Raw genomic sequence first — 22,969 nt, 5'->3', positions numbered from 1 at the left:
TCACCTAATTTGTGGATTTTTATTATTCTTTGTCAGCACGTGTTCGGTGTATCTTTAGACTAGCTGTAGTTCTTGAGTGAAATTGAATTCATTAATATTTCCCTTAATCTCTTGCTTTTTGTTTCTTGATTGAGAATTTTATTCCTGCCCTAAGGTTACAGAGATGTTTTCTTACATTTCCTTGCGAAAGTTTTAAAGTTCTTAATCTTTTAAAAGAATTATTGTTTTGGGGCGCCTGGGTGGCGCAGTCGGTTAAGCGTCCGACTTCAGCCAGGTCACGATCTCGCGGTCCGTGAGTTCGAGCCCCGCGTCAGGCTCTGGGCTGATGGCTCGGAGCCTGGAGCCTGTTTCCGATTCTGTGTCTCCCTCTCTCTCTGCCCCTCCCCCGTTCGTGCTCTCTCTCTGTCCCAAAAATAAATAAAAAACGTTGAAAAAAAAAAAAAAAAAGAATTATTGTTTTTAACTGAGTAGTGATCTAATTCATCCCCCTCCCATGTTAGAGAACTATAGCACCATGAAAAGTTCATCCCTTTTCCCATTGATTTCTACTGCCACATCTGTCATGTATAAAATGTACTTATATGTGACCCTTTTATGTGTATTCTTTTCCATTTTTTTATCCTTACATAAATTTCACACCATTTTATTTACTATAGCTTTAGAGTAAGTCTTGTTATTTGGTAGACAATGTCTCCCAGCTTATCAAAATTCTATTGAAATTCCTATTGGGATTATTAAAACTGCATTGAATGTATAGATGTTTGGAGAGAATTAGTATCTTTATCGTCACGAACATGATTTTTCTTAGGTATTTTTAAAGGTTTCTAAATTTAGCTTACCATTTTTCTCCACAATGACCTTATATATTTAAAACAATTATTTCTGAGTAGTTAGTATATTTTTGTTGCTATTGTAAAGTAAAATAGGTTCTTTTTAATTAAAAAAAATAGTGCTTGTGTATACAAATGAAAATGGCCTTTGGGTTGCTTTGTATTCATTCATATGCATTTCATTTTCCAAAAAAATGTACCCGGGAACATTATTGCAGTCTCCTTGGTACAAATTACAGCATCAAATGAATGTTAGATTTTTAAAATTTTAGTCAAAAATTTAGATCTTAATCAATTCATAATTATTTATTGATTTACCAAGTACTATGGAAGATGATTTCTCTCCTCCCCCAAAGGAACACTGTTTGCACTTGTTAAAGGAAACTAAATAGTGTTTCTTAATAATTTCCCATGGAGATTTTAAGCAAAACAAGTATCTTTGTGCTCCCCTTTCAGAAATCCTGGTTCAATAGGTCCAGAGAAAATCAGAACTCTGTATTCATTCATTCATTCATTCAGGGAGAGAGAGTGTGAACGAGGGAGGGGCAGAGAGAGAATACCAAGCAGACTCTGTGCTCTCAGCATGAGCCCCACTTGGGCTCCCACAAATTGTGAGATCATGACCTCAGCCAAAATTAAGAGTCTGGCACTCAACTGACAGAGCCACTCAGTTTCCCCTAGAACTCTTTTCTTTTAAACATCTCCCCTGTGGTTCTATACATGTATATTTGAAAACCACTGCTAGGAGAAGTTGCTAAACGATAAAAAGAGCAGCCCATAGGGATGCTTATTGGGGGGGGGGGGGCGGGGGGGATCTCATTTAGAATAATGAAGTTTTAGTCATTATTAGGTATATCCCACACCTACTTTATTTATGGTGCACACACGCATACTTATAATCCATATATGTATATAAACTGAATTGCTTTGTGTTAAGTAGTGACAGGTATGAGTTTGAAGAGAGTGGACATTGTAAAAGAAACCAGTTACAGTTTAAGTGAGATGTGCTCATTTAAGTGCTTTGTATTTTTGTATTAAAACTTAGAATGAGAGCTCATGGATATAGAGAGCAGATTGGTGGTTGCCTGAGATGTAGGGGATCATGGGTGGGTGGAATGAATGAAAGGGGTCAAAAGGTACAAGTTCCCATTCATAAAAGGAATAAGTCATAGGGATGTAATATATAGCATGGTGACTGTAGTTAACAGTACTGTATTGCATATGTGAAAGTAGCTTGGAGAGTGTTTTGAAAATTCTTCTCACAAAAACTTTTGTAACTCTGCATGGTGACAGATGTTAACTGAACTTATCGCGGTGATCATTTTGCATTTAAATACAAACAGTCAAATCATTATGCTGTACAAACCAAAAAAACTTAGAACGCAATTTTGTCTTTCCCAGTTGGCGTCATTCGATGTCCAGTTTGCAGCCAAGAATGTGCAGAGAGACACATCATAGATAATTTTTTTGTGAAGGACACTACTGAGGTTCCCAGCAGTACAGTAGAAAAGTCTAATCAGGTAAGTGTATTAAGCCTTAAAATGTTTTGCCTCCTCTTTTTTTTTTTTTTTTTTTTTAATGTTTGTTTATTTTTTGAGAGAGAGACAGAATGCAAGTGGTTAGGGGCAGAGAGAGAGGGAGACACAAAATCAAAGCAGGCTCCAGGCTCCAAGCTGTCAGCACAGGGCCCAGCGCGGGGCTTGAACGAATGAACTGCGAGATCATGACCTGAGCTGAATTCGGACACCTAGCTGACTGAGCCACCCAGACGCCCCTATATTGCCTTCTCTTAATGAAGCAGCCTAAGTTACTGAAGGACGCTAAAATAAAAGGTGTCTGACCCCCTTTTGACCATTATGTCTATCAAATTATGTAATATTTTAAAAGGAATATAAAGAATAATGAGTAATTCGTCTTAAGGATTAAAACAGTGCCAATACAGAAGCCTTGCTTGTACCCCCACCTTCCCTTTCCCTTCAGAGGAAACCATTATTCTGTATTTGATAGCATTTCATTTTTTTGTAACTTTACTCTATGTATTTCATTTTTTTTTGCAATTTTACTATATATTGACAGATTTTCTAAATTTTAAGACCCGTTTTTTCATTTTTTTCTGTTTTAATGATGAACTCTATAATGATACATATGAAAAATTGCATGTCTTTGATTAGTATGGTTTCACATTTTAAGAAAACTTTCTTTTCTGCATGGTATTTCTTTGAAAGCCTCATTTGGTAACATTGTCCAGGTATTGCACTTAGAGGCCCACTGGTGTTTTTCTCTTTTCCCCACTTCCATATCCCACATGTAGAACATTTCTGTTGGCCCCTTAGATCTATCTAGATGTCCAGTCCCTGGAAGATGAACTGTAGTGGCTCTAGTGGAGGTGAGCTGGGATTGATTCTGTAGTGTGCACTAAGCGTAGCATATTAGTCTACTTTTGAATTAGGATTGATTGATGATTTCTCTAGGCAGTTCCTTTAATTTAGAGCACTAGATCTGTGAAGGAATTGAATCTATGAGAAGAAAATGATTATTAATCTAAAATGTAAAAATCTAAAAAGTTATCTTTAAGATACTTTACTAATCACATAGCTAAGTTTCTGTACTTTTCACTTTCAGCTTTTCTCGTTGGTTTCTTGGGGGAACTGTGGGAATTTAGGGCTCATCTTAAATACATCCGTTACTAACAAAAATACCCCTTTTGTTTCAAAAGTGTCCACAGTTCAGGGGCACCTGGGTGGCGTCTGACTTCAACTCAGGTCATGATCTCATAGTTCGTGAATTCGAGCCCCACAGCGGGCTCTGTGGAGCCTGGAGCCTGCTCCAGATTCTGTGTCTCCCCCTCTCTCTGCCCCTCTCTAGCTCACACTCAGTCTCTATCTCTCTCAAAAATAAATAAATGTTAAAAAAAAAAAAAAAGTAAAAAATAATAATAAAGTATCCACAGTTCATCAAAGGCCAAACCAGTGCTTAATGCAGAGAATAAACTTGCCAATTGTTGTGAAACCAGTTTTAAAAAATAGAAATGTAGTTATTTATGTGAACTACAGTGTCAATTACTTAGCTCTTCTGAAAGTTTCCCTGTGAATACTACTGATTTTTTTGACTTCTAGAGTGTCATTCACTTTCATATATGATTATATTTATACTACATAAACTTTGTTAGTCATATCACTTGAACTCTAGTAGTACATGTGCATGCTCAATCCAGAAAATTCAAAAGCAAAGCAGCATAAATAATCAACAGGATGGAGTAATGATCTGATATGAATTGACGATGATAAGAGATGAGAACTGAAGGGATTCTAATCTAAAGGACAAATCTAAGAGGCTGCTTTTTTCTCTATATATCAATTAGTTTTTAGTAAGTTTATTGACCCTATTTTGGTCACAGAAACATAATAGGAAGAAGTTATAATCAGTTAAACTAGAAATAGAGTTCAAATTGACATCTTCAGTGTAGGTAAGTGAGGCTAGGAGAGTGTTAAACCTGGTTCAGGAATAGGGTACTTGTTAGGGATATTTTGGGAATGAAGACTAGAGAGGTAATAATGTGGGATGAATTGGAGGTAGAAAGGCCTAGGCAAAAGGTATTGAGAGCTGAGCTAGCCTAGTGGCAATATGAGAAGGAAGGGGATAAGTTACAGCTCACACAAGGTTTGATGTACCTGATTGGATGTGGAGGTGAGAGGGACCTCACTGCCAAGATGGTGGTGCTTTTCACAGAGATTAAGAGGTAAGGGAAGTAGATAGAGGATTGGTTTTGAATGTGATTGAGTTTGCCTCTGAGACTAAGGTGATGTCATCTGTGGTCAAACTGGACCTCTGAGGCTAGTTCATAGCTGAACAAAGATAAAGCTTAAAAAATGTTTGTTACAGATAATTTTAAGCATTACCAAGAGAAGGGACAGTTTCACATAACAAACTCCCATGTACACATACCTAGCTTAGTAGCCATCAACTCTTGTTTTATGTTTATCCTGACACCCTTCCACATACTATATTATGTTGAGGGTAATCCCAGGCATTATATCATCTAATCCATAAATCTTTCAGTACTTCTTTGGAAAAATAATTTTTTATAAACCTAACCAGCATATTAATTTCACATGTAAAAAAATTTTACAGTTAAACCTTAATATCATCAAATATCCAGTGATATGTGTCTCTAATTATTATGGTTTCTTTTTTTAAACAGTGGTTTTGTTTCTATAAGGATCCATTAAGGCCTACACAGTACATTTGGTTGATTTGTCTCAAATCTATCTTTTAATTAATCTCAAAATACCCCTTTACTTCACTAGTTTTCTTTTTTCCTCCCTTTAAACATATTTGTTAGATAAACTGGGTGTTAGTCCTGTGGAGTTAGCCTTATTCTACATTTTGCTGACCATCTTCATAAAGTCATTTAACATGCTTCTCTGTTTCCTGTATTTGTGTATACTGACAGTAAATAGGTAGAAGCTAATTTCATTTCAGGTCCTTTTTGGGTTAGGGGGCATAAGAATACTTTCATCCATATGTCTGTGTGTACTTCAATCAGGAGGCATATGAGTTTTATCTGTCTTTTTGCTAACGTCAATGACCATTAATGATCACAGCCATGATTTCATGTTAAATTAGGGCTTTGAAAAATTGTGACACTCTCATTCTGTCATTCCCCTATATTTCTTATCTGGAAGAGAAACAGAAGCCTTCCTTCATTTATTCTTTGGTTTACATACATAGCAAAGGTAGGTTAAGTACTTGGTTCATTTCCTTTAGTTGCTAATTTTTAGAATAGTGACTTAGTTTCTTAGCGTTCTTCAGAGATAACTAATGAGTGGTGTGTTTGTATCTTTATGAACTCGTGGATTTTTAATATAAAAGGTGTTGTAGTAGTTAGTTGTTCTTAATTGATGATCAAATTGTGCCATCTTGCCAATAGGAGCCTCACATTGATTCCTGAGTCATTCTGATAGAATCGCAGTAGTCCTTGCTGTCTTCCCTACTTTGTGTTTTGACGAGATTTTGTTAGGATCTTTGGTTTCTTTTAGTCACACATGGTATCTGGAGACCACAGTATGGGTGCTAGGGGTATTCACTTTAAAAAAGAGAAGTGACTACACTTAAAGTGTTGAGCACTGAGAGATATATAGAATTATTGAATCCTAAAATTGTACACCTGAAGCTAATATAACTGTGTTAATTATATGTCAGTAAAAAAGAATAAACAAGTCCATCTGGCTTGGTTTTGAACTTAGGCCACATAGTATCTCCTGGGGCACAGTCAAAGGATCTTCAAACACATGGAATTTTGGAAAGAACCGTGTTAGAGTTTCTGAAATGTTTATTAAGTGACAGGGAAAAGGATAAACAGAATACAAAGTGAGTATTAGATGATAGAAAACTGTAAACCTTAGTAAGGAAACTAGCATTTTTAAGAAGGCTGAGATTTTAGAAAAGTCATAGGTGCAAATTTTTAACAGAAAAGCTTAGCCTAGTGGTCAGAATATACTTACCAAACGAACAAATTTCTGGAGCAAAAATGTGAGAAATAACTTCAAGAGTTCAAACAGCAAGTGTCTGTTCTCTACATCAAAAAAACTAAATCTTCATCCCCTTGATACCCAAACCGGTAGATAATAATATAAAAATTTGGTGTACAAGTATTTGTTCTTTATGATATCAAATGTCCAACTGTGACGTTTTTGTTGCTGTTAGTTTTCTGCAGAGCTGGCTAGTAGTTTAACCTGGTGTCATGCAGAGTATATGAGAAATAATGGTTGTAGCCTTGGCTTCTGGGCTGTCCCTTAGGATAACCAGAGTCAGGATCATCTCTAGTGCAGCCATTCTTTGAGGTTCTACTTTGACCCTGTTGAGGGTCACAGAAGGCTCCCTGTTTCCCTTCCCTACCCTCACTGCCATGGAAGGGTCATGTGAACAGCACCAAGAAGACTGCTTATTTATCAGGAGAGTCGTGGATCTGCTGAAAATTCACATTCAGCGGAGGGAGTAAAGTTTGTGATTACCAAATATGAATGTATTCCACTGCTAAGCAAACAGCCTGATTTGAGGCTCATGAGAAGTTACTGAGGGAGGACATAACGTCTATCTCTGAGATTCTTGTATCTGGAAGACCTTAAGAAGAGGAGGCATTTCATCTGGCTCAGTAGTGCACTCTCCAAAAATAAAGTGTGCTTCCTTATGAGGTAATGGGTGCCTAGTATTTGAAAATATCAAGGAGCAACTGTCTAGGAAAAAAAAAAAAGATGAGATAAATGTAAAATCAAAAAAGTAAAACCTACAAATCTAAATTGGACTTACAAATATCAATATATACGTATATTGATTATTTGTATATACAAATCAATACGTATATTGATATTTGTAAGTCCAATTTAGATTTGTAGGTTTTACTTTTTTGATTTTACATTTATCTCATTTATCCAGTATTGGAAATCTTGGTTCTTAATTACAGTGACAAAATCATTTATTTTCTCCAAATATATATGTTATACATTATATTATAGGGTATACTGTATCAGTTTTGGTAAAATCAGAAACCATCTTAATCCTGAAAATTAACTAGATATAAACTTGTTTACTGAAAGGTAAATAAGAAATACTTAAAGTATCCTAGAGATAGCAACCATAAGGAAGCGGCTGAGGGAAAAAGGAGAAACTAGTCAAAGTTAGAGGAAGGGTCTTGTGGAACGTCAGTTCAGACCTCTGAAGAGGCGATGTTTCATGTTGGCGTCTCAGCCTTGGGATTGCAGACCTCAGAGGAGCAGGCGTCGGCCTACGGTGTCAGTATCTCCAAAGCTGGTTCCATGAGGACTGGAAAAACTGTAGTCTGGTGCTAAGGGCTGCTGGGGGAGGGAACGGCTGCTGCCAGGGTGAGGCAGTATTGATGGGTCTGATGTTCACGGAGAATGCAAGCAAATAAAAAGACAGCTAAGATGATCAAGTACTTCTTCCTCTGGCACTGCAGTCTCCCTCCAGCACCATCTCGTTAGAATCCAATGTGGACCCAGCTCATAAAGCATAAATACAGTTTGCAGAGTAAGAGTATAGAAGAATAGAGATGGTGCTGAAAGTAGAAATTATAGAGTTGTTTCCGTCAAAATAGAAAGCAAGGAACACAGCAATTACTACATGCATGCACTGGTGATGGTCAGTCAAATCATACTTTCTTTTAAGTTTTTATTTAAACATGAGTTACCATACAGTGTAATATTTTAAAGTTTACTTGAAATAAGTAATTCTTTGTGTGGTTAAGCCACCCACTTGATAGTTTAATTTGCTTTTGATTTTTAGGCATTTAATTTTTTTTAACATTTATTTATTTTTGAGAGAGAGAGAGAGGGAGAGAGTGACAGAGCATGATTGGGGAAGGGGTGTAGAGAGAGGGAGACCCAGAATCTGAAGGAGGCTCCAGGCTCCAAGCTGTCAGCACAAAGCCTGATGGTGGGGCTCAAACTCATGAACTGCAAGATCATGACCTGAGCCGAAGTTGGACTCTCAACCAACTGAGCCACCCAGGTGCCCCGAGCATTTAATGTATTTAATTTAATTTATTAAATACAGTATATTGAGAGAAATTTAGACTCTCACTGTTTAATCTACCCTATAGGTAGCCATTTAATTTCCTTTATTCTTCTGTTTAAAATATTATTTCATATGTAATTTTAAGTAATTTTATGTTTAAAAAATATTAGCAAATGTTATTTCACCCATCCCCATCTTTCTTAGATAAGCACTAGCATGATTTACTTTTCTACTTTGCTTTTTTATTTTACTTCATATACTGAGATCTCTCATTCTTTTTTTTTTTTAAACCTTTATTTATTATTGAGAGAGAGACAGAGCATGAGTATGGGAGGGGCAGAGAGAGAAGGGGAGAAAGAATCTGAAGCAGACTCCAGGCTTTGAGCTATCAGCACAGAGCCCGACGCAGGGCTCGAACCCACGAACTGTGAGATTAGGACCTGAGCTGAAGTTGGACGGTTAACCGACTGAGCCACCCAGGCGGCCCTGTCCTCATTCTTTTTTGTAGCATAGTGCAGCCTAGAGGTTAAATTTTAGGTTATATCTTTAAAGACGTCATAATTGAAGCTAAGGCAGTAAGGATGAGACAATTCCCGATTCTAACAAAAATCTACAGAGGGAGGAGGAAGAGTGGAGGGTTATATCCAGAGGGCATCAGGGAGATAAGAGGATCTGGAGATACCAAGGAATCCAAATGGTTTCTAGGAAGTAGGAGCCAGGGGCTTTAATGATGTTAGAAAGGTTAAAGATAAGAGCTGAAGAAAAGACAGGTTCGATGAATGAAAATGTTATCCACGTATTTGGAATTTAGCTAAGGTAAAGCACTAACTGAGGGGGAGGGGGGCGGAATTTCTTTTCCCCATCACAGAAGATAACATAAGGACTGCTTCTCTATAACTTTAATAACTGTTCCCAGAGAATAGTGACACCATGTACAGTTACACAAGCTGGAAACAAAGAAGCTTTCCCTTCTTCACCTCCCGTATCCAGTGCATCTTCTGAACCAGTCAGTTTCACTCCCAATCTCCCTCATTTATTCCCACTTCCACCCACTCTCACCTAAAACATTGAAAAAACCCTCTTACTTGTCTCTGCAGGAAACACTTCCCCCTTTTCTAATCTATTCTGTATATTGCAGTGACAGTGATTTTTAAAATTGCAAATCTGGCCATGTCACTTACTTAAAAGCTTTTAGGAGACTTCATCAGACAAGGACCAAAATTGTCATATGATCCTCCTTGATCTGACCCCTGCCTGCCTTGCCCCTCACTTCTTCTCTTGCCAGTCTTTCCCCTTGATCCTACTTTGTGCCAGTTCTTTGAACCTGCTGTGCTCCTTTTGCCTGGAGGCTATTGTACATGCTCTTCTCTCTGCCTAGAAGGTTTTTCATTAATAACTGATGACTCAACTTCCATACCTTAATGTTAATATGATCTCCTTAGAGAAAGCCTTGCCTGGGTAATCTCTCACTTTCTGCAGTACTCCAGCCCCACTAAAATGAGATCGTTTCCCCTATCATAATGCTCTTATAACTTCTCATACTTTATGTCACTTCTCAGTGTGTAATTGTGTATTGGTGTGAGCCTTACAGTAATGTTTGTGTGCTTCACATTTAGTCTTCACCACGACTCAATAAAATCTGTTATTAACTTCATTTTAGAGAGCATTCTAAGTAACCTGCCCAAGACTACTCAGCTGATGAGTGGGGAACTGGGATATGAACCCACACTCTCATCTAGGACACTCAGGATCATAGGGCAGGAACCATGTTTGCTTTTTCGCATTGTTCTATCCTCAGCACTTAGCACAGTGCCTGGAATATTTGTATATTGAATGAAGGACAGTATTATATATCCGCTTCATAAGTTTATAAATTTAAATTTATAAGCACTCTTAAGATAACCGATAGAGACCAAGTATGGTTGGTATATCATTTTTATATGACGAGTTGTTTGACCACCTTTTCATTTTTCTTAAAAATTGACATGACATGTTTCTCTTATTAGGTGTGTACAAGCTGTGAGGACAATGCAGAAGCTAATGGGTTTTGTGTAGAGTGTGTTGAGTGGCTCTGCAAGACATGCATCAGAGCTCATCAAAGAGTGAAGTTCACAAAAGACCACACTGTGAGACAGAAGGAGGAAGTATCTCCAGGTAATGAATTAGTTCTTTTAACCTCTTTTTCTCTATCCTTCCCACCCATATCTTCCTTCCTATACTGACTTTGTTTTCATACACTTGTAATAGACTCCTGTTTTTTTCTTTTTTTTTGTTTAAAAAAAGGAGGTGTATATTGTAATTGAAATTTGAAGACATATATAAATGACAAATATAAACCCTCCTCTTCCTATAAATGGCTTAATTTGGTGCGAATGTACAGCAAATGAAAAAAACGTTGCTTTTTAAACTTCTCTCATCACTTATTTCTAAGGTGTGACAAGAGGTGGGCTTAACAAAAGTTTTACAACTCTTTTCCCTCTGATATTGTTGTGGTAAACCGGTTTTGTGATATTTGATATGTAGATAACTGAAGAAGCTCTGCTTTTTATGTAATTTATGGCTTCTCAGTTTTTATTGTATCGCTTATAAAGATTACTAATATTTTATTGTACTAAAATATATGTAACTTAAAACTTGCCATTCAAACCACTTTTACAAGTACAATTCGGTCGCATTAATTGCATTTACAGTGTTAGGCAACCATCACCACTGTCTGTTTCCACAGTTTTTTCATCATCCCAGAAAGAAACGGTGCCCAATAAGTAATAATGCTCATTCTCCTCTTACCTCCGCCCTTGCTAACCCCTAATCTACTATCTGCCTCTACAAATTTGCTTATTTCTGCAAGTAAGATCATACAGTAGTTGTCCTTTGGTGTCTGGCTTATTTCACTCGCCACAATATTTTCAGGGTTTATCCATGTTGTGGCATTTATCAGAACTTCATTAATTTTTATGGCTCATTAATATATTTTTGTTTAAAAATTAGTTTATTGCTTTTAATTCAAGTCAACCAGTGTTCATATGTCTATTCTATATTCCAGGAATTTTGCTGGGTATTAGAGATGAAAAAGTAAATAAAACAGACACTTTTACCCCCACAAGAGTTATTATGATGAAGACTAGAACAAATTAGCAATCATAGTTTGGTCTCATAAGTTCCACGGGAGCACATCAAAGGAGCATCAGACTCAGATTTGGAGATTTAGGTTGGAGGCCACATCTAGGGCTTGACAAACGAATAGAAGGAGGAGGGTGGGGAAAACTGAAGTACAGGTGCACATTTACAGAGGGAGACTGTTGGATGTACCTGGAGAGTAAGATGCAAGAAGAGGAGGAAGAACGGGATGAAGCTAGGATTCTGGTGACACAGGAAAAGGGAGTATGATTTCTGAAGGTACTGATGAGGAAAAGGCAAAAGAGGCCAGGTACAGGTTCAGACATGTTGAACAGATTACTGCTAGACAGACTTCTTTTTCTGTGAATTCAGCCGTCTACTGAAAAACAAAGGAGAGGAAATAGGATTTAAAGGTAAGGAATGTGAGGGATATTTGAAAGAACTCTAGTTGGAAGAGAGCTCCAACTTCAGAAACAGATTGTTTGGTAGCATTGAGGTTACATTTGATGTATAGGCCTTAAAACTTCCTCCATCAGGCTTCAGCAGTGTGGGGATTGGTATAGATAGAGAAGAATTGAACTTCTCTAGGATTGGGGTTTAGCTGGACAGGTGTTCTGGAAGTTCAATAGAGAAGGGGTACAAATAATGGCATTTATTGAAATGAAGGATTTTTTTCAACTTTATAAAGGAGATGAAGTTGATAGTATTGTCAGTTGATAGGATGAAAGAAATTGTTGGGAACTAGAGATCACGGAGGCACAGTGAGAGCCGTTAACTAAAAACTGGAAGGTTAAAAAGTAGACGTTATTAGAGTGGATGTTTGAATCTGTGATTAGAGAAATGAACCAATTAAGCACAATCCAAAGTTTAGGGTGGGACCATGATGTAAGGAGCTAAAATGGAGTACAGGTCTCTGGAGATGAGAAAGTCTGAGAGCCTTGTTTTTATGTGGCAATCTGTAAACTTCTAACTCATCCAGAGTGATGGTGACCCTGAGGACTAGGAAGATGACTGAGTCAGGATCTAAATTCTCCAATAGGTAAAGGAAATCTATAAATGAATGACATGTTCTAATTGTCTAAGTCAGAAGCTCTGTACTTACTGTAGACAATATTGTAAAACAAAATACCTGCTAGTGTATGTAGTTATATACAAAGAAAAACAACCATAAGAACACATACTAGGTTATTACTAGTGGTTATTTCTAGAAGTGGGATTATTTCTGAAATGTTTGGATTTTACCCTTAATTATTAGTGAAATAACTGCTTACTGTTGAGTCATTTATTATACTTATTTGTATTCTGATTTTTTTAAAATTTAACATAATACATAAGCATTGCTCAATATTATCCTCACTCTGGATAACTATTAAGTTACATGGAGGACTACAGTATATAGGGAAAACGTTATGATTATTTCTGTGTTAGTGGGTACCCTCTAAGGATTTTTGCAAAAGTGGGTAAATAACTTTTTTAATCATGTTCTTTATACATTTTTATTAGATTTTCTGAATTCCATTTAAAACAGTCTTCTGCCATATTGGAGTGGAAAACATCGAGTTGGGTCACAGTCACTTATCTGCTTATTTTCTTAAGACTTTTTAATTCCATAAAGCACATTTTAAGCTACATACTTTATTTTTCTCCTGAGTTAGTTTGAAGTTCTGGAATGAAAAACTTATTTATCTTTTCCTTCTAAAATGCTGAGAACACCTAACATTCTGTGTCTTTTTTCTTGATGTTAATTGAAGTCTAGTTGACACACAACGTCAAGTTAATTTCAGGTGTACAACATAGTGAGTGGACAAGTCTGCACGTTATGCTGTGCTCACCACACTACCATGTGTCCCTGTACCACAAACCTAGTAGTAGTGATGGTGTCAGTGAAACTGCTTATAGCTCTTTTATATTTCAACGGATTGAAATGTAAATGAACAATCTAATAATTGTGTAGTATTCGCTTATGTTAATTTTCTTCTTTTTGCCTCCTGTTGTTTGTACAGAGGCAGTAGGTGTGACCAGTCAGCGGCCAGTGTTTTGTCCTTTTCATAAGAAGGAGCAGCTGAAGCTTTACTGTGAAACATGTGACAAACTGACATGCCGGGACTGCCAGTTGTTAGAACATAAAGAGCATAGGTACTGTCATCTTTAATTATGTGCACACATGTATGGTAAGCCTTATGAGGACTGGAGGGCTGCTGGCACCCTAGCCAGATGGCAGTCGGCAAATGAAGTTTTGTTCGGCCAACAGTATGTTGGCCTGTTCCAGGATTTTTCAACTTGGTCACTACAGATACTTGTGGGGGTCCTGTCTGGTTCATTGTATGGTGTTCAGTGGCATCTTTGACCTGTATTCAATAGATGCCAGTGGCATCCTTCTGGTTGTGAGGACCAGAAATGTCTCCAGATGTTGCCAAATGTTCTACAGAACAAAATCACCCTGAGTTGAGAACCACTGGCTTACACACTATTTAAAACTAAATGGAATTAATTTCCAGTGTTGTAAAATGAGATTTTACATTTAAAAAAAAATCTACATCTTTGGGTTTTTGAGAGAACAGAACCTGTTATAGCATGGGCCTCGTACACTTTGATTAGCATTTGGGTGGAATTCACTTTAGTGTTGTGTAGAATGAGGCACGCCTTTAACAATTCATCATAGTTCCTACTGAAGATTATTTCTAAATCTGATGTCTGTAGGCATTTCAGTTAGCAACCACTAATTTATTTAAATAGTAAGATTCTGATTAGTACAAATAAAATTGGTTAAAATGGTCAAGGCTCAAAAACTGGTGGTTACCAGAGGGGAGGTGGGGTGGGGTTGAAAAGGTGATAGGGATTGAGGAGAGCACTTATGAGTTTCAAATATTGTGTGTAAGTGTTGAATCCTTAAATTATACACCTGCAACTAATATTATACTGTATTGTTATCTAACTGGAATTTAAATAAAACAAAAACAAGGAAAAGAAAAGAAAAAAAAAAATGTCTAGGCTCCCAATAATGGCAGGCTAGGCAATTTGGACCAAACCATACCAGGGAGGATAACTAGAAAACCTGGATAAAATACAGAAGTCATTGATAAAAAGTCTTAGTAGTAAAGATTTACTGGACCAGGTTGGAGGGGGACAGAGAATGAGAGGAGCGTTTTTACCCTTCATGGCATTTTACCAGGAAATCAAGGAGCACTTTTAATAGGCCACAGGGCTGGAAAGACAGCAATTGGAGTTCAGGGGTTACAGGGCTTGAAGGTTTCTCCTTGCCTTAATTTGGAACCCTGAAAGTCTATGCTATCATAGTAAAGATGAACTAGCTAGTAAATAGTTTCTGACTGGGACTGAAGCCTCAGCATCAAATTTTTTCATTACCCAAAGTTGGAATAAATTGAAATCCTATTGCTGGTGCCCCAGGGTGCCTGGTAGATTCAAATGTAAATGCTCCCTGAAGAGAGAAAACATCATCCTATGCCTCAAGTTGATGCAGTAATGAATTTTGCAAAATGGTCCAACACATAATTAGAAGTAATCACGTATGCTAGGTGATGAGACAATGTGAACAAAACCTACCAGATACAACAAATAAGATAAAAAGACCCTTAAGGCTATATCTTACCATATTGAAGATCGGGGACAAAATGGAAATTTTGAGTAGAGAACTGAAAACTATAAAAAAGAATGAGATGGGAAATCCAGAACTAAAAATTACCATAACTGAAATTAACTCTTAGAGGCTATAACAGATTTGACATAGCAGGAAATGAGAATTGATGAACTAGAAGAAAAGTAAGAAAATACCCAGGATGGAAAGTAGAGAAGAAGTAATACAGGGTGCAACTGGGGTCCCATAAGGAGAGAAGAGAGAGGAATGAGAAGAAAACAACATGTAAGGACAGAATATAATGGTTTGGAATGTGGTAATACTGAAGAAAGATATCTAGCCCATATTTAGGAAGCCCTATAAATGCCCAGGAGGCTGCTAAAAAAAAAAAAAAAAAAAAAAAAAAAAAAAAAAAAAAAAAAAAAAACAGTATGTTTTTAAGTACAAAAAGAAAATAATTACAGAGCTAAAATTATATAGCCAGTGAACATATTCTTTAAAATGAAGATTAATGAAAGACATTTCAAACCAAATAAACTGGGATAATATATCCCCAGTAAACCCTCACTAAAGTATACCTTAGGCAAAAGAGAAATGGTAGTCAATGCATGACGGAGTGAAAATCATTTAAAATTGTAAGTACGAGTAAATCTAAATAAATATCAATTTATGAAACAATAAAAATGTCTTACTGGTATATGTCATGTGTGTTCTGTAGTACACAACAGACATGTTAGGGGGATATGGAGTCTGTGTTCTAAGGCTTATGTACAGTTTAGGAAGACGGTAAAAAAATATAAATCAGTATTAGATAACTCCAGATCTGCATTTTGAAATGTCTAGAGTAATCACTAAAAGAATATAGAAGTGTATCTGATTATCAAAGTAACATAGAGGGGAAATGGAATAATTAGTCTAAAGACAGGCCAAAGAAGAAAAACAAAGAACAGAGTTGATTTAATAAGGACTTGGTAAGTGTAAATCTATAAATAGATTTGTAATTATAATAAATGTAAATGGATAAAATGTCCCAAATTAAAAGATTGCAAGCTTAATAAAAAAATTGAAAATCTGCTATTTGCTTTTTAGACAAGAAGCAACTAAAGCCTAAGTATATAGAAAGAATGATGGGAAAAGATGCATTATACAAACATTAACCAAAGGCATGCTGTTATGTGAAAGTGTATTGTTTGAGATACAGAGGGAAACTTTATATGATAAAAGGCTCTCTTCATTTAAAAGATGTAACAGTTCTAAATCTATATGCCCATAGCTTTAAAATACATAACAAAAAATGACAGAACATATAGACATATCTAGAGTGGGAAATTTCAACATACTTTTCTCAATAATTGACAAGCAAATTAGAACAGTATATTTTTGTAAGATTCAAATAACCTAAATAGCAAATGATCTTGTGGACATTAAGAAACACTGCACCCAATAATACACATTCTTTATAAACATCAAAAGAAAACATTTAATTGACCATATGTCAGGGCAATCTTAAATTTCAGAGGGTTAAAATCATATAAAGTTTTTGTGTAAAAACTCAATGCTGTTAATGTAGAAAATAATGATAGATGATAAAAATCTCCATATATTTGAAAATGAAGAAATGAAATTCATATGAAAATGAAATGCAGTGATGCATGATCCTGTGCTGTATCCTGGACTAGAAGGGGAAAAATTATTTAGAGGACATTATTTTTAACTTATTTTGAGAGAGAAAGAGAGACTGTGAGTAGGGGGAGGGCAGAGAGAGAGGGAGAGAGAATCCCAAGCAGGCTCTGCCAACACCCAGCTCCATGTGGAGCTCTAGCCCACAAACTGTGAGATCATGACTTGAGCTGATCATGATACGCTTAACCTACTGAGCCACCAGGCCCCCCTTAGAGGACATTATTGAAACAAATGGCAGTATTGGAATATGGTCTGTAGTTTAGATAAGAGTATTACTTTAACGTCAGTTTTCTTTTTTAATTTTTTTTTTTTCACTGCCTATTTTTGAGAGACAGCATAAGCAGGATGGGACAGAGAGAGACAGAGACACAGTATTGGAAGCAGGCTCCAGGCTCCGAGCTGTCAGCACAGAACCCGATGCGGAGCTCGAACCCAAAAACGATGAGATCACGACCTGAGTCGAGGTTGGATGCTTAACCCACTGAGCCACCCAGGCACCCCAGTGTCAGTTTTATATTTAATCATCACACTCTGGTTACATAGCAATATCCTTACTCCTAAGAAATGCATTCTGATTATTAAGGCATTAAAGAGCTATGATGAATTAATACTTGAAAAACTAAGCCGTGTAAAGGTATAGGAGGTCTCTGTACCACTGCAGATTTAACTGAAATTGTTTCAAAATAAACAGTTCGAACTAAATTTAAATAAAACATCAAAGAAGAAATCCCAATGGATATAGGAAAATATTTTTATCTGAATGATCGTGGAAATAATATCCTTGAAATACACTGTTAAGGCCATGATAAAAGGGAAATAGATATCATTAAATGTATATATTAGGTAGATAAAAAAATACACTAAACATCTCAAGTTCAGAAAATTAGTAAATTAAGCCTAAACTAAGTGGGGAAAAGGACACGATGAGGATAAGTACAGACATTAATGAAGTAAGTAAAGCCAAAAATCAAATCTTTCAAAATATTAGTAAATTGACAAATTCCTTTAATGAGTGATTTAGAGAGCAGGCCCAAAAAACCAATGCCAGGAGTGAAAAGGGGGCATCACAACATTTTCTAAAGGCATTCAAAATTATGAGATGATTATCTGTCAATGGATTTGGAAATTTTTGCATGAAATAGGATAATTCTTAGAAAATACAGCTTCCCAGGGGCGCCTAGGTGGCTCAGTTAAGCATCCAACTTGATTTCAGCCTCGGTCATGATCTCACAGTTTGTGAGACTGCACTGGGCCTGCTTGGGATTCTCTGTCTCTCTTTCTGTCTGCCCCTCCCCTGCTCGCTCACTCTATCTCAAAAAATAAATAAAAGAAAAAAAGAAAAGAAAATACAGCTTACCAAAGCTAGCACAAGGTAAGATAGAAAATCAGAACAGCCCTTAGATTTAATCTATATCCATAATTTTTAACTTTCTCACAAGGGAAACTACAGGCCCAGATGACTTCATTGATGAATCAACAAAATAGATTAAAAAAAACACCTTTTAAATACACACAATCTCATCCAGAGGACAATAAAAGGATGAATTCTCTCCAACTTGTTTTATGAGGAATAAAAATAGAAAATCACGGACTAGTCTCACCCATGAAATGAATGTGAAAATTCTAAGAAATAGGAAACCAAATCCAGTAGTAATGTGATTTTTGGACAATATAATTACAACCAAGTTGGCCTTGTTTTAGGCATACAGAGTTCATGTAACATTTGAAAATCAGTTATGTAATTCATATTAAAAGAATAAAGGAAAAATTACATAATCATTTCAATAGAGACAGGAGAAACATTCTGTCAAAAATATGCACCTATGATATAAAGACTTCGCAAACTAAGAATAAAAGGAAATTTCCTAAACCTGAGAAAGGTTTTCTGTAAAATGAACCAGAAAACATCATAACAGAATATTGAAAGTTTTAAAATTGAGTTTAGGAACCAGATAACAAACATTTTGACCATTTCATCTAACATTACACATTACTAGGGTCTCAAAGACGGCATTCTATACAGAGAAAATCCAACAGAATTAATATTAACTATGTTCCCCTTTTTTTCTAATGCTGGCAACACTATAATACTGATTTAAGTACGCTTGCACTTTTATTTTTTTTTTCAACTTTTTTTTTTTTTTTTTAATTTATTTTTGGGACAGAGAGAGACAGAGCATGAACGGGGGAGGGGCAGAGAGAGAGGGAGACACAGAATCGGAAACAGGCTCCAGGCTCCGAGCCATCAGCCCAGAGCCTGACGCGAGATCGTGACCTGGCTGAAGTCGGACGCTTAACCGACTGTGCCACCCAGGCGCCCCAAGTACGCTTGCACTTTTAAATCACATTATGTAAAATACTGTGTTTTATACATTTTAGGAAAAATTAATAAAACTGGTTGTCTTCTATATTACTGTGTCCCTGGAGCTACTCTTGAGTCATCATACGTACTTTGTCAGAGATTATCATGTTCATTTACAAGTTAACGTTTTTAAAGTGCTGTATTTTATGTTGCTTGAAGCTTTGTTACATGCAAGGCATAGCATCAAGAGTTTTTCCTCATCCCACCATTTTTCCCAAAGGCATATATTTGTGACCTTTATGACACAACTACCTAATGTTCAAAAGTAATCTTCAAGCGGTGCCTGGTGGCTCAGTTGGTTAACCATCCAACTCTCGATTTTGGCTCAGGTCATGATCTCACAGTTCATGAGATCGAGCTTTGTGTCGGGCTCTGCACTGACAGTATGGAGTCTGCTTGGGTTCCTTTCTCTTCTTCTCTCTTTCTCTATATATGTGTGTGTGTGTGTGTGTGTGTGTGTGTGTGTGTGCGCACGCACACGTGCGCATGTGCTCTCAAACGTTAAAAAAAAGTGATCATCAAAATATTTACAGCATCAAACTTTAACAATTAGGAAATTACAAAGTAGTCAGGAAATCTACTTAAATATCTGTGGTTACTTTTTGCCAGGTCTGCCAGGTGAGTTATTTAAGCCTCTTAAACTATGAGTGATAGATATGTATCTTCCCCAAATTTCCAAAATAATTTAGAGTATCCATGAGTAATATCCGTAAAGATTCCTCCTTTTCTTAGAGACACTTTGGAGAGTGCAGAAAACCTGCCTTCCAGGGATATATTTAGTATTATTTATATCTTTTAAACTCTTTTTATCTTAGCTTTTGGGGGGATGCTTTTCCTCATTTTTGATTTATTAGCATGAAATAATTGGCTTGTTTACTTGTCTTTTCAGATACCAATTTATAGAAGAAGCTTTTCAGAATCAGAAAGTGATCATAGATACACTAATCACAAAACTGATGGAAAAAACAAAATATATAAAATTCACAGGAAATCAGATCCAAAACAGGTAAATTTACATTTGTGGTGTTATGATAAATCATATTTATATAACATATTAAGAATACTGTCTTTTAGAACAGGTATTTTACTTAGCTCATGGTGAAGTAGATCTAAGTAAGCTGTCAGATGCCTCTAATAACGTAGTTTGTAAGACTTTTCTAGAAACTTTGGGTTTCTGGAAACTGAACTGGAAAGCATTCTTTTCAGCCATGAAATTTCAAAACTGTTATGGTAATAAATTGCCCTGAGTAATGGATCATTTATCTGGCAGGTATTGATAATTTATAATTATCTGATGTTTCAAATTTTAAAGAAATGTCAGGATTTAAAAACAAAATCAACTACTTTTTGCCACTATTATAAAATATTTTAACACTTTATTATACATACATAACTGCTTTTTTAAGCATTGGTCAACTTTGAGATGCCTTCTCTGGGCTGTCACCTTTTAACTACAATAGGGTGGAGGTCTTAGGACACCAGGAGGCAGGGATTGTTAAACGGTTTCACGCACCTTTAATTTCTTATCAGATAACAATACTTGCACGGTTTCTACATATTACCTGTTACGCTTTTTGTTTTCCAAAGGAGGAATCCTCAACTGTCCAAAGTCTCACATCTCACAAGTCAGTGATTAGGGGAGCAAACCACTCACCTCCACATGGAAGAGTGAGTTTGTTTAGCTTACCCCCCTTTTTTCATCCTGTTTGGAACCCGCACTGACATAGTACAACCTTTACAACAGCTATGAAATCCCATTTTCCCTTCTTTTGTTGTTTTGCATACAAAAGTAACATATCACTGTCCAAATAAATCAAGAAATCCTTTTTAAAAAGAGCCTGAGTAAGAGAGGCCTCACGGGATTCATTAAGAGAAAGTCTTGTGGTTTATCTTCCTTAAGACCAATCATTATAATGTGTTATTTTTGTCATTAACCTTTTTCAGTAATTACTATGACCATTTTTTTTTTAATTTTTTTTTTTTTTTTTTTACGTTTCTTTATTTTTGAGAGGCTGAGAAAGACAGAGCATGAGTGGGGAGGGGCAGAGAGAGAGGGAGACACAGAATCGAAAGCAGGCTCCAGGCTCTGAGCTGTCAGCACAGAGCCCCACGTGGGGCTCGAACCCACGAACCGCGAGATCATGACCTGAGCTGAAGCCAGACGCTCAACCGACGGAGCCACCCAGGCGCCCCTATGACCATTTTTATTCTTTGTGATAATTACAGTTCTATCGTGTGTCTTTTGTTTTTGTTAGTCTTCCTTAATCAGCTCTCATTGCATTTTACCTTTCTCTTTTACATAACAACTATATTAACCAAATACTGTTTCATTTACCATATTCTAACCATACTATTTTTGCCAAATAAAGTGGTGGGCTTAGGGGCGCCTGGGTGGCGCAGTCGGTTAAGCGTCCGACTTCAGCCAGGTCACGATCTCGCGGTCCGTGAGTTCGAGCCCCGCGTCAGGCTCTGGGCTGATGGCTCGGAGCCTGGAGCCTGTTTCCGATTCTGTGTCTCCCTCTCTCTCTGCCCCTCCCCCGTTCATGCTCTGTCTCTCTCTGTCCCAAAAATAAAAATAAAAAATGTTGAAAAAAAAAAAAATTAATAAAGTGGTGGGCTTAAAAGTTTATCTGAGTAGTTGAAAATTTGTAAGGGATATTCACAGAATGATGGAGATAGTTACAGGTGATTCTACTGTGTAAGTGGCAAATGGTAGCAATTGTAACTAATTTTATGTGAAAGCTCCACCCTTGATGAAATTTAGTCTTTCTTCTTACTCTTTCATTATGTATATGGTATGAGCTGTGGGTCAAAGTTCACTTTTTTGTAACCTATGGATGTCCATTTGTTCCAACACCATTTGTTTAAAAGACTAAATTGTTGTTATTTAATTGCCTTGGCACCTTTGTAGGGAATCGGTTGACCATGTATGTGTAAGGTTCTTTCTAAACTCTGTATTCTGTTCCATTGTATTTTTCTTTTTTGACAGTACCCCACTTTCTTCATGACTGTAGCTTTTTATAGTTAGTCTTCAAACCAGATAGTGTGAATTCTCCAAATTTGTTCTTTTACCTTTCTGTTAGCGGCTTCCTTATGCTGTTTTTACAACGTCATACATTATCACATGAAAGGATTTGGGGTTTTGAATAGTAAGAATTAAAGAATCTTTGGATTAGGTGCTAATTGCTCATATCTGAATAGACTGTCATAAAAGGATTACATTTACAGCACGGACTTACTTTGGTTTTAATTCGTTTTCACGTGTGTGCAGACAATGGCACAGCCTGTCCTTTTTTCATCCTGTTTAACCATCATGAAGATGTGAATTCTAAATTAGTTTTTGTTTTGTTTTGTTTCAGAGGGTTGTTTTCTTCCCATATCTATCTGGGTTTCTTGATTTTCATAGCCAATATTGGTGTCAAGTGATTATCTTAAGTTGCAACGGAAAATAAAATCTCTGCCCTATTGGTTTTAAGTCTTGGAGGGTAACTATTGGAGAAGCAGACTGGAGAAATCAAACTTCCAATTTCTCTCAAAATGTTTAGTGGGTGTCCCGTTATTCTCTTCTGCTTTTGTAAGATATTCTGGTATGATGCTGTGTATTTCTTATCTCTCTATCTCGATCTCCATGACAATGGCCTTCCCGTCTTCTCTAACGAAGGGAAAACTGTACATGATAGCTGATGAAACATAAAGTAGTATTGAGCTGCTTATTTGAAGACAGATGTGTTCTTACAGTAGCTCTCTACTGTTCTCTTTGCTTCTGTGCAGGCATAATGAATACTGCAGCAGTTCAGATCACTAAGAATGACATGCTTACACTTTCCTACTTGGTAGTTAGAGTGGATA

General features: G+C 36.6%; 1 protein-coding gene across 2 annotated transcripts in view; it reads left to right on the top strand.

Annotated features, from left to right (window-relative positions):
* The window catches only part of TRIM24 (tripartite motif containing 24), a 129,298-nt gene that overhangs the window by 64,089 nt on the left and 42,240 nt on the right, over nucleotides 1-22,969 (top strand). For both annotated transcript variants that reach the window (XM_058724147.1, XM_058724146.1), the window contains exons 2-5: nucleotides 2,232-2,350; nucleotides 10,370-10,517; nucleotides 13,484-13,616; nucleotides 20,010-20,126. In XM_058724147.1, coding sequence (XP_058580130.1) covers nucleotides 2,232-2,350; nucleotides 10,370-10,517; nucleotides 13,484-13,616; nucleotides 20,010-20,126 — 517 coding nt within the window. The remainder of the gene's footprint in view (nucleotides 1-2,231; nucleotides 2,351-10,369; nucleotides 10,518-13,483; nucleotides 13,617-20,009; nucleotides 20,127-22,969) is intronic.

Source organism: Neofelis nebulosa, chromosome 4 (assembly GCF_028018385.1).
Source record: "Neofelis nebulosa isolate mNeoNeb1 chromosome 4, mNeoNeb1.pri, whole genome shotgun sequence".
In the NCBI taxonomy this organism is placed as follows: Eukaryota; Metazoa; Chordata; class Mammalia; order Carnivora; family Felidae; genus Neofelis; species Neofelis nebulosa.
This window is presented reverse-complemented; position numbering and strand designations above follow the sequence as displayed.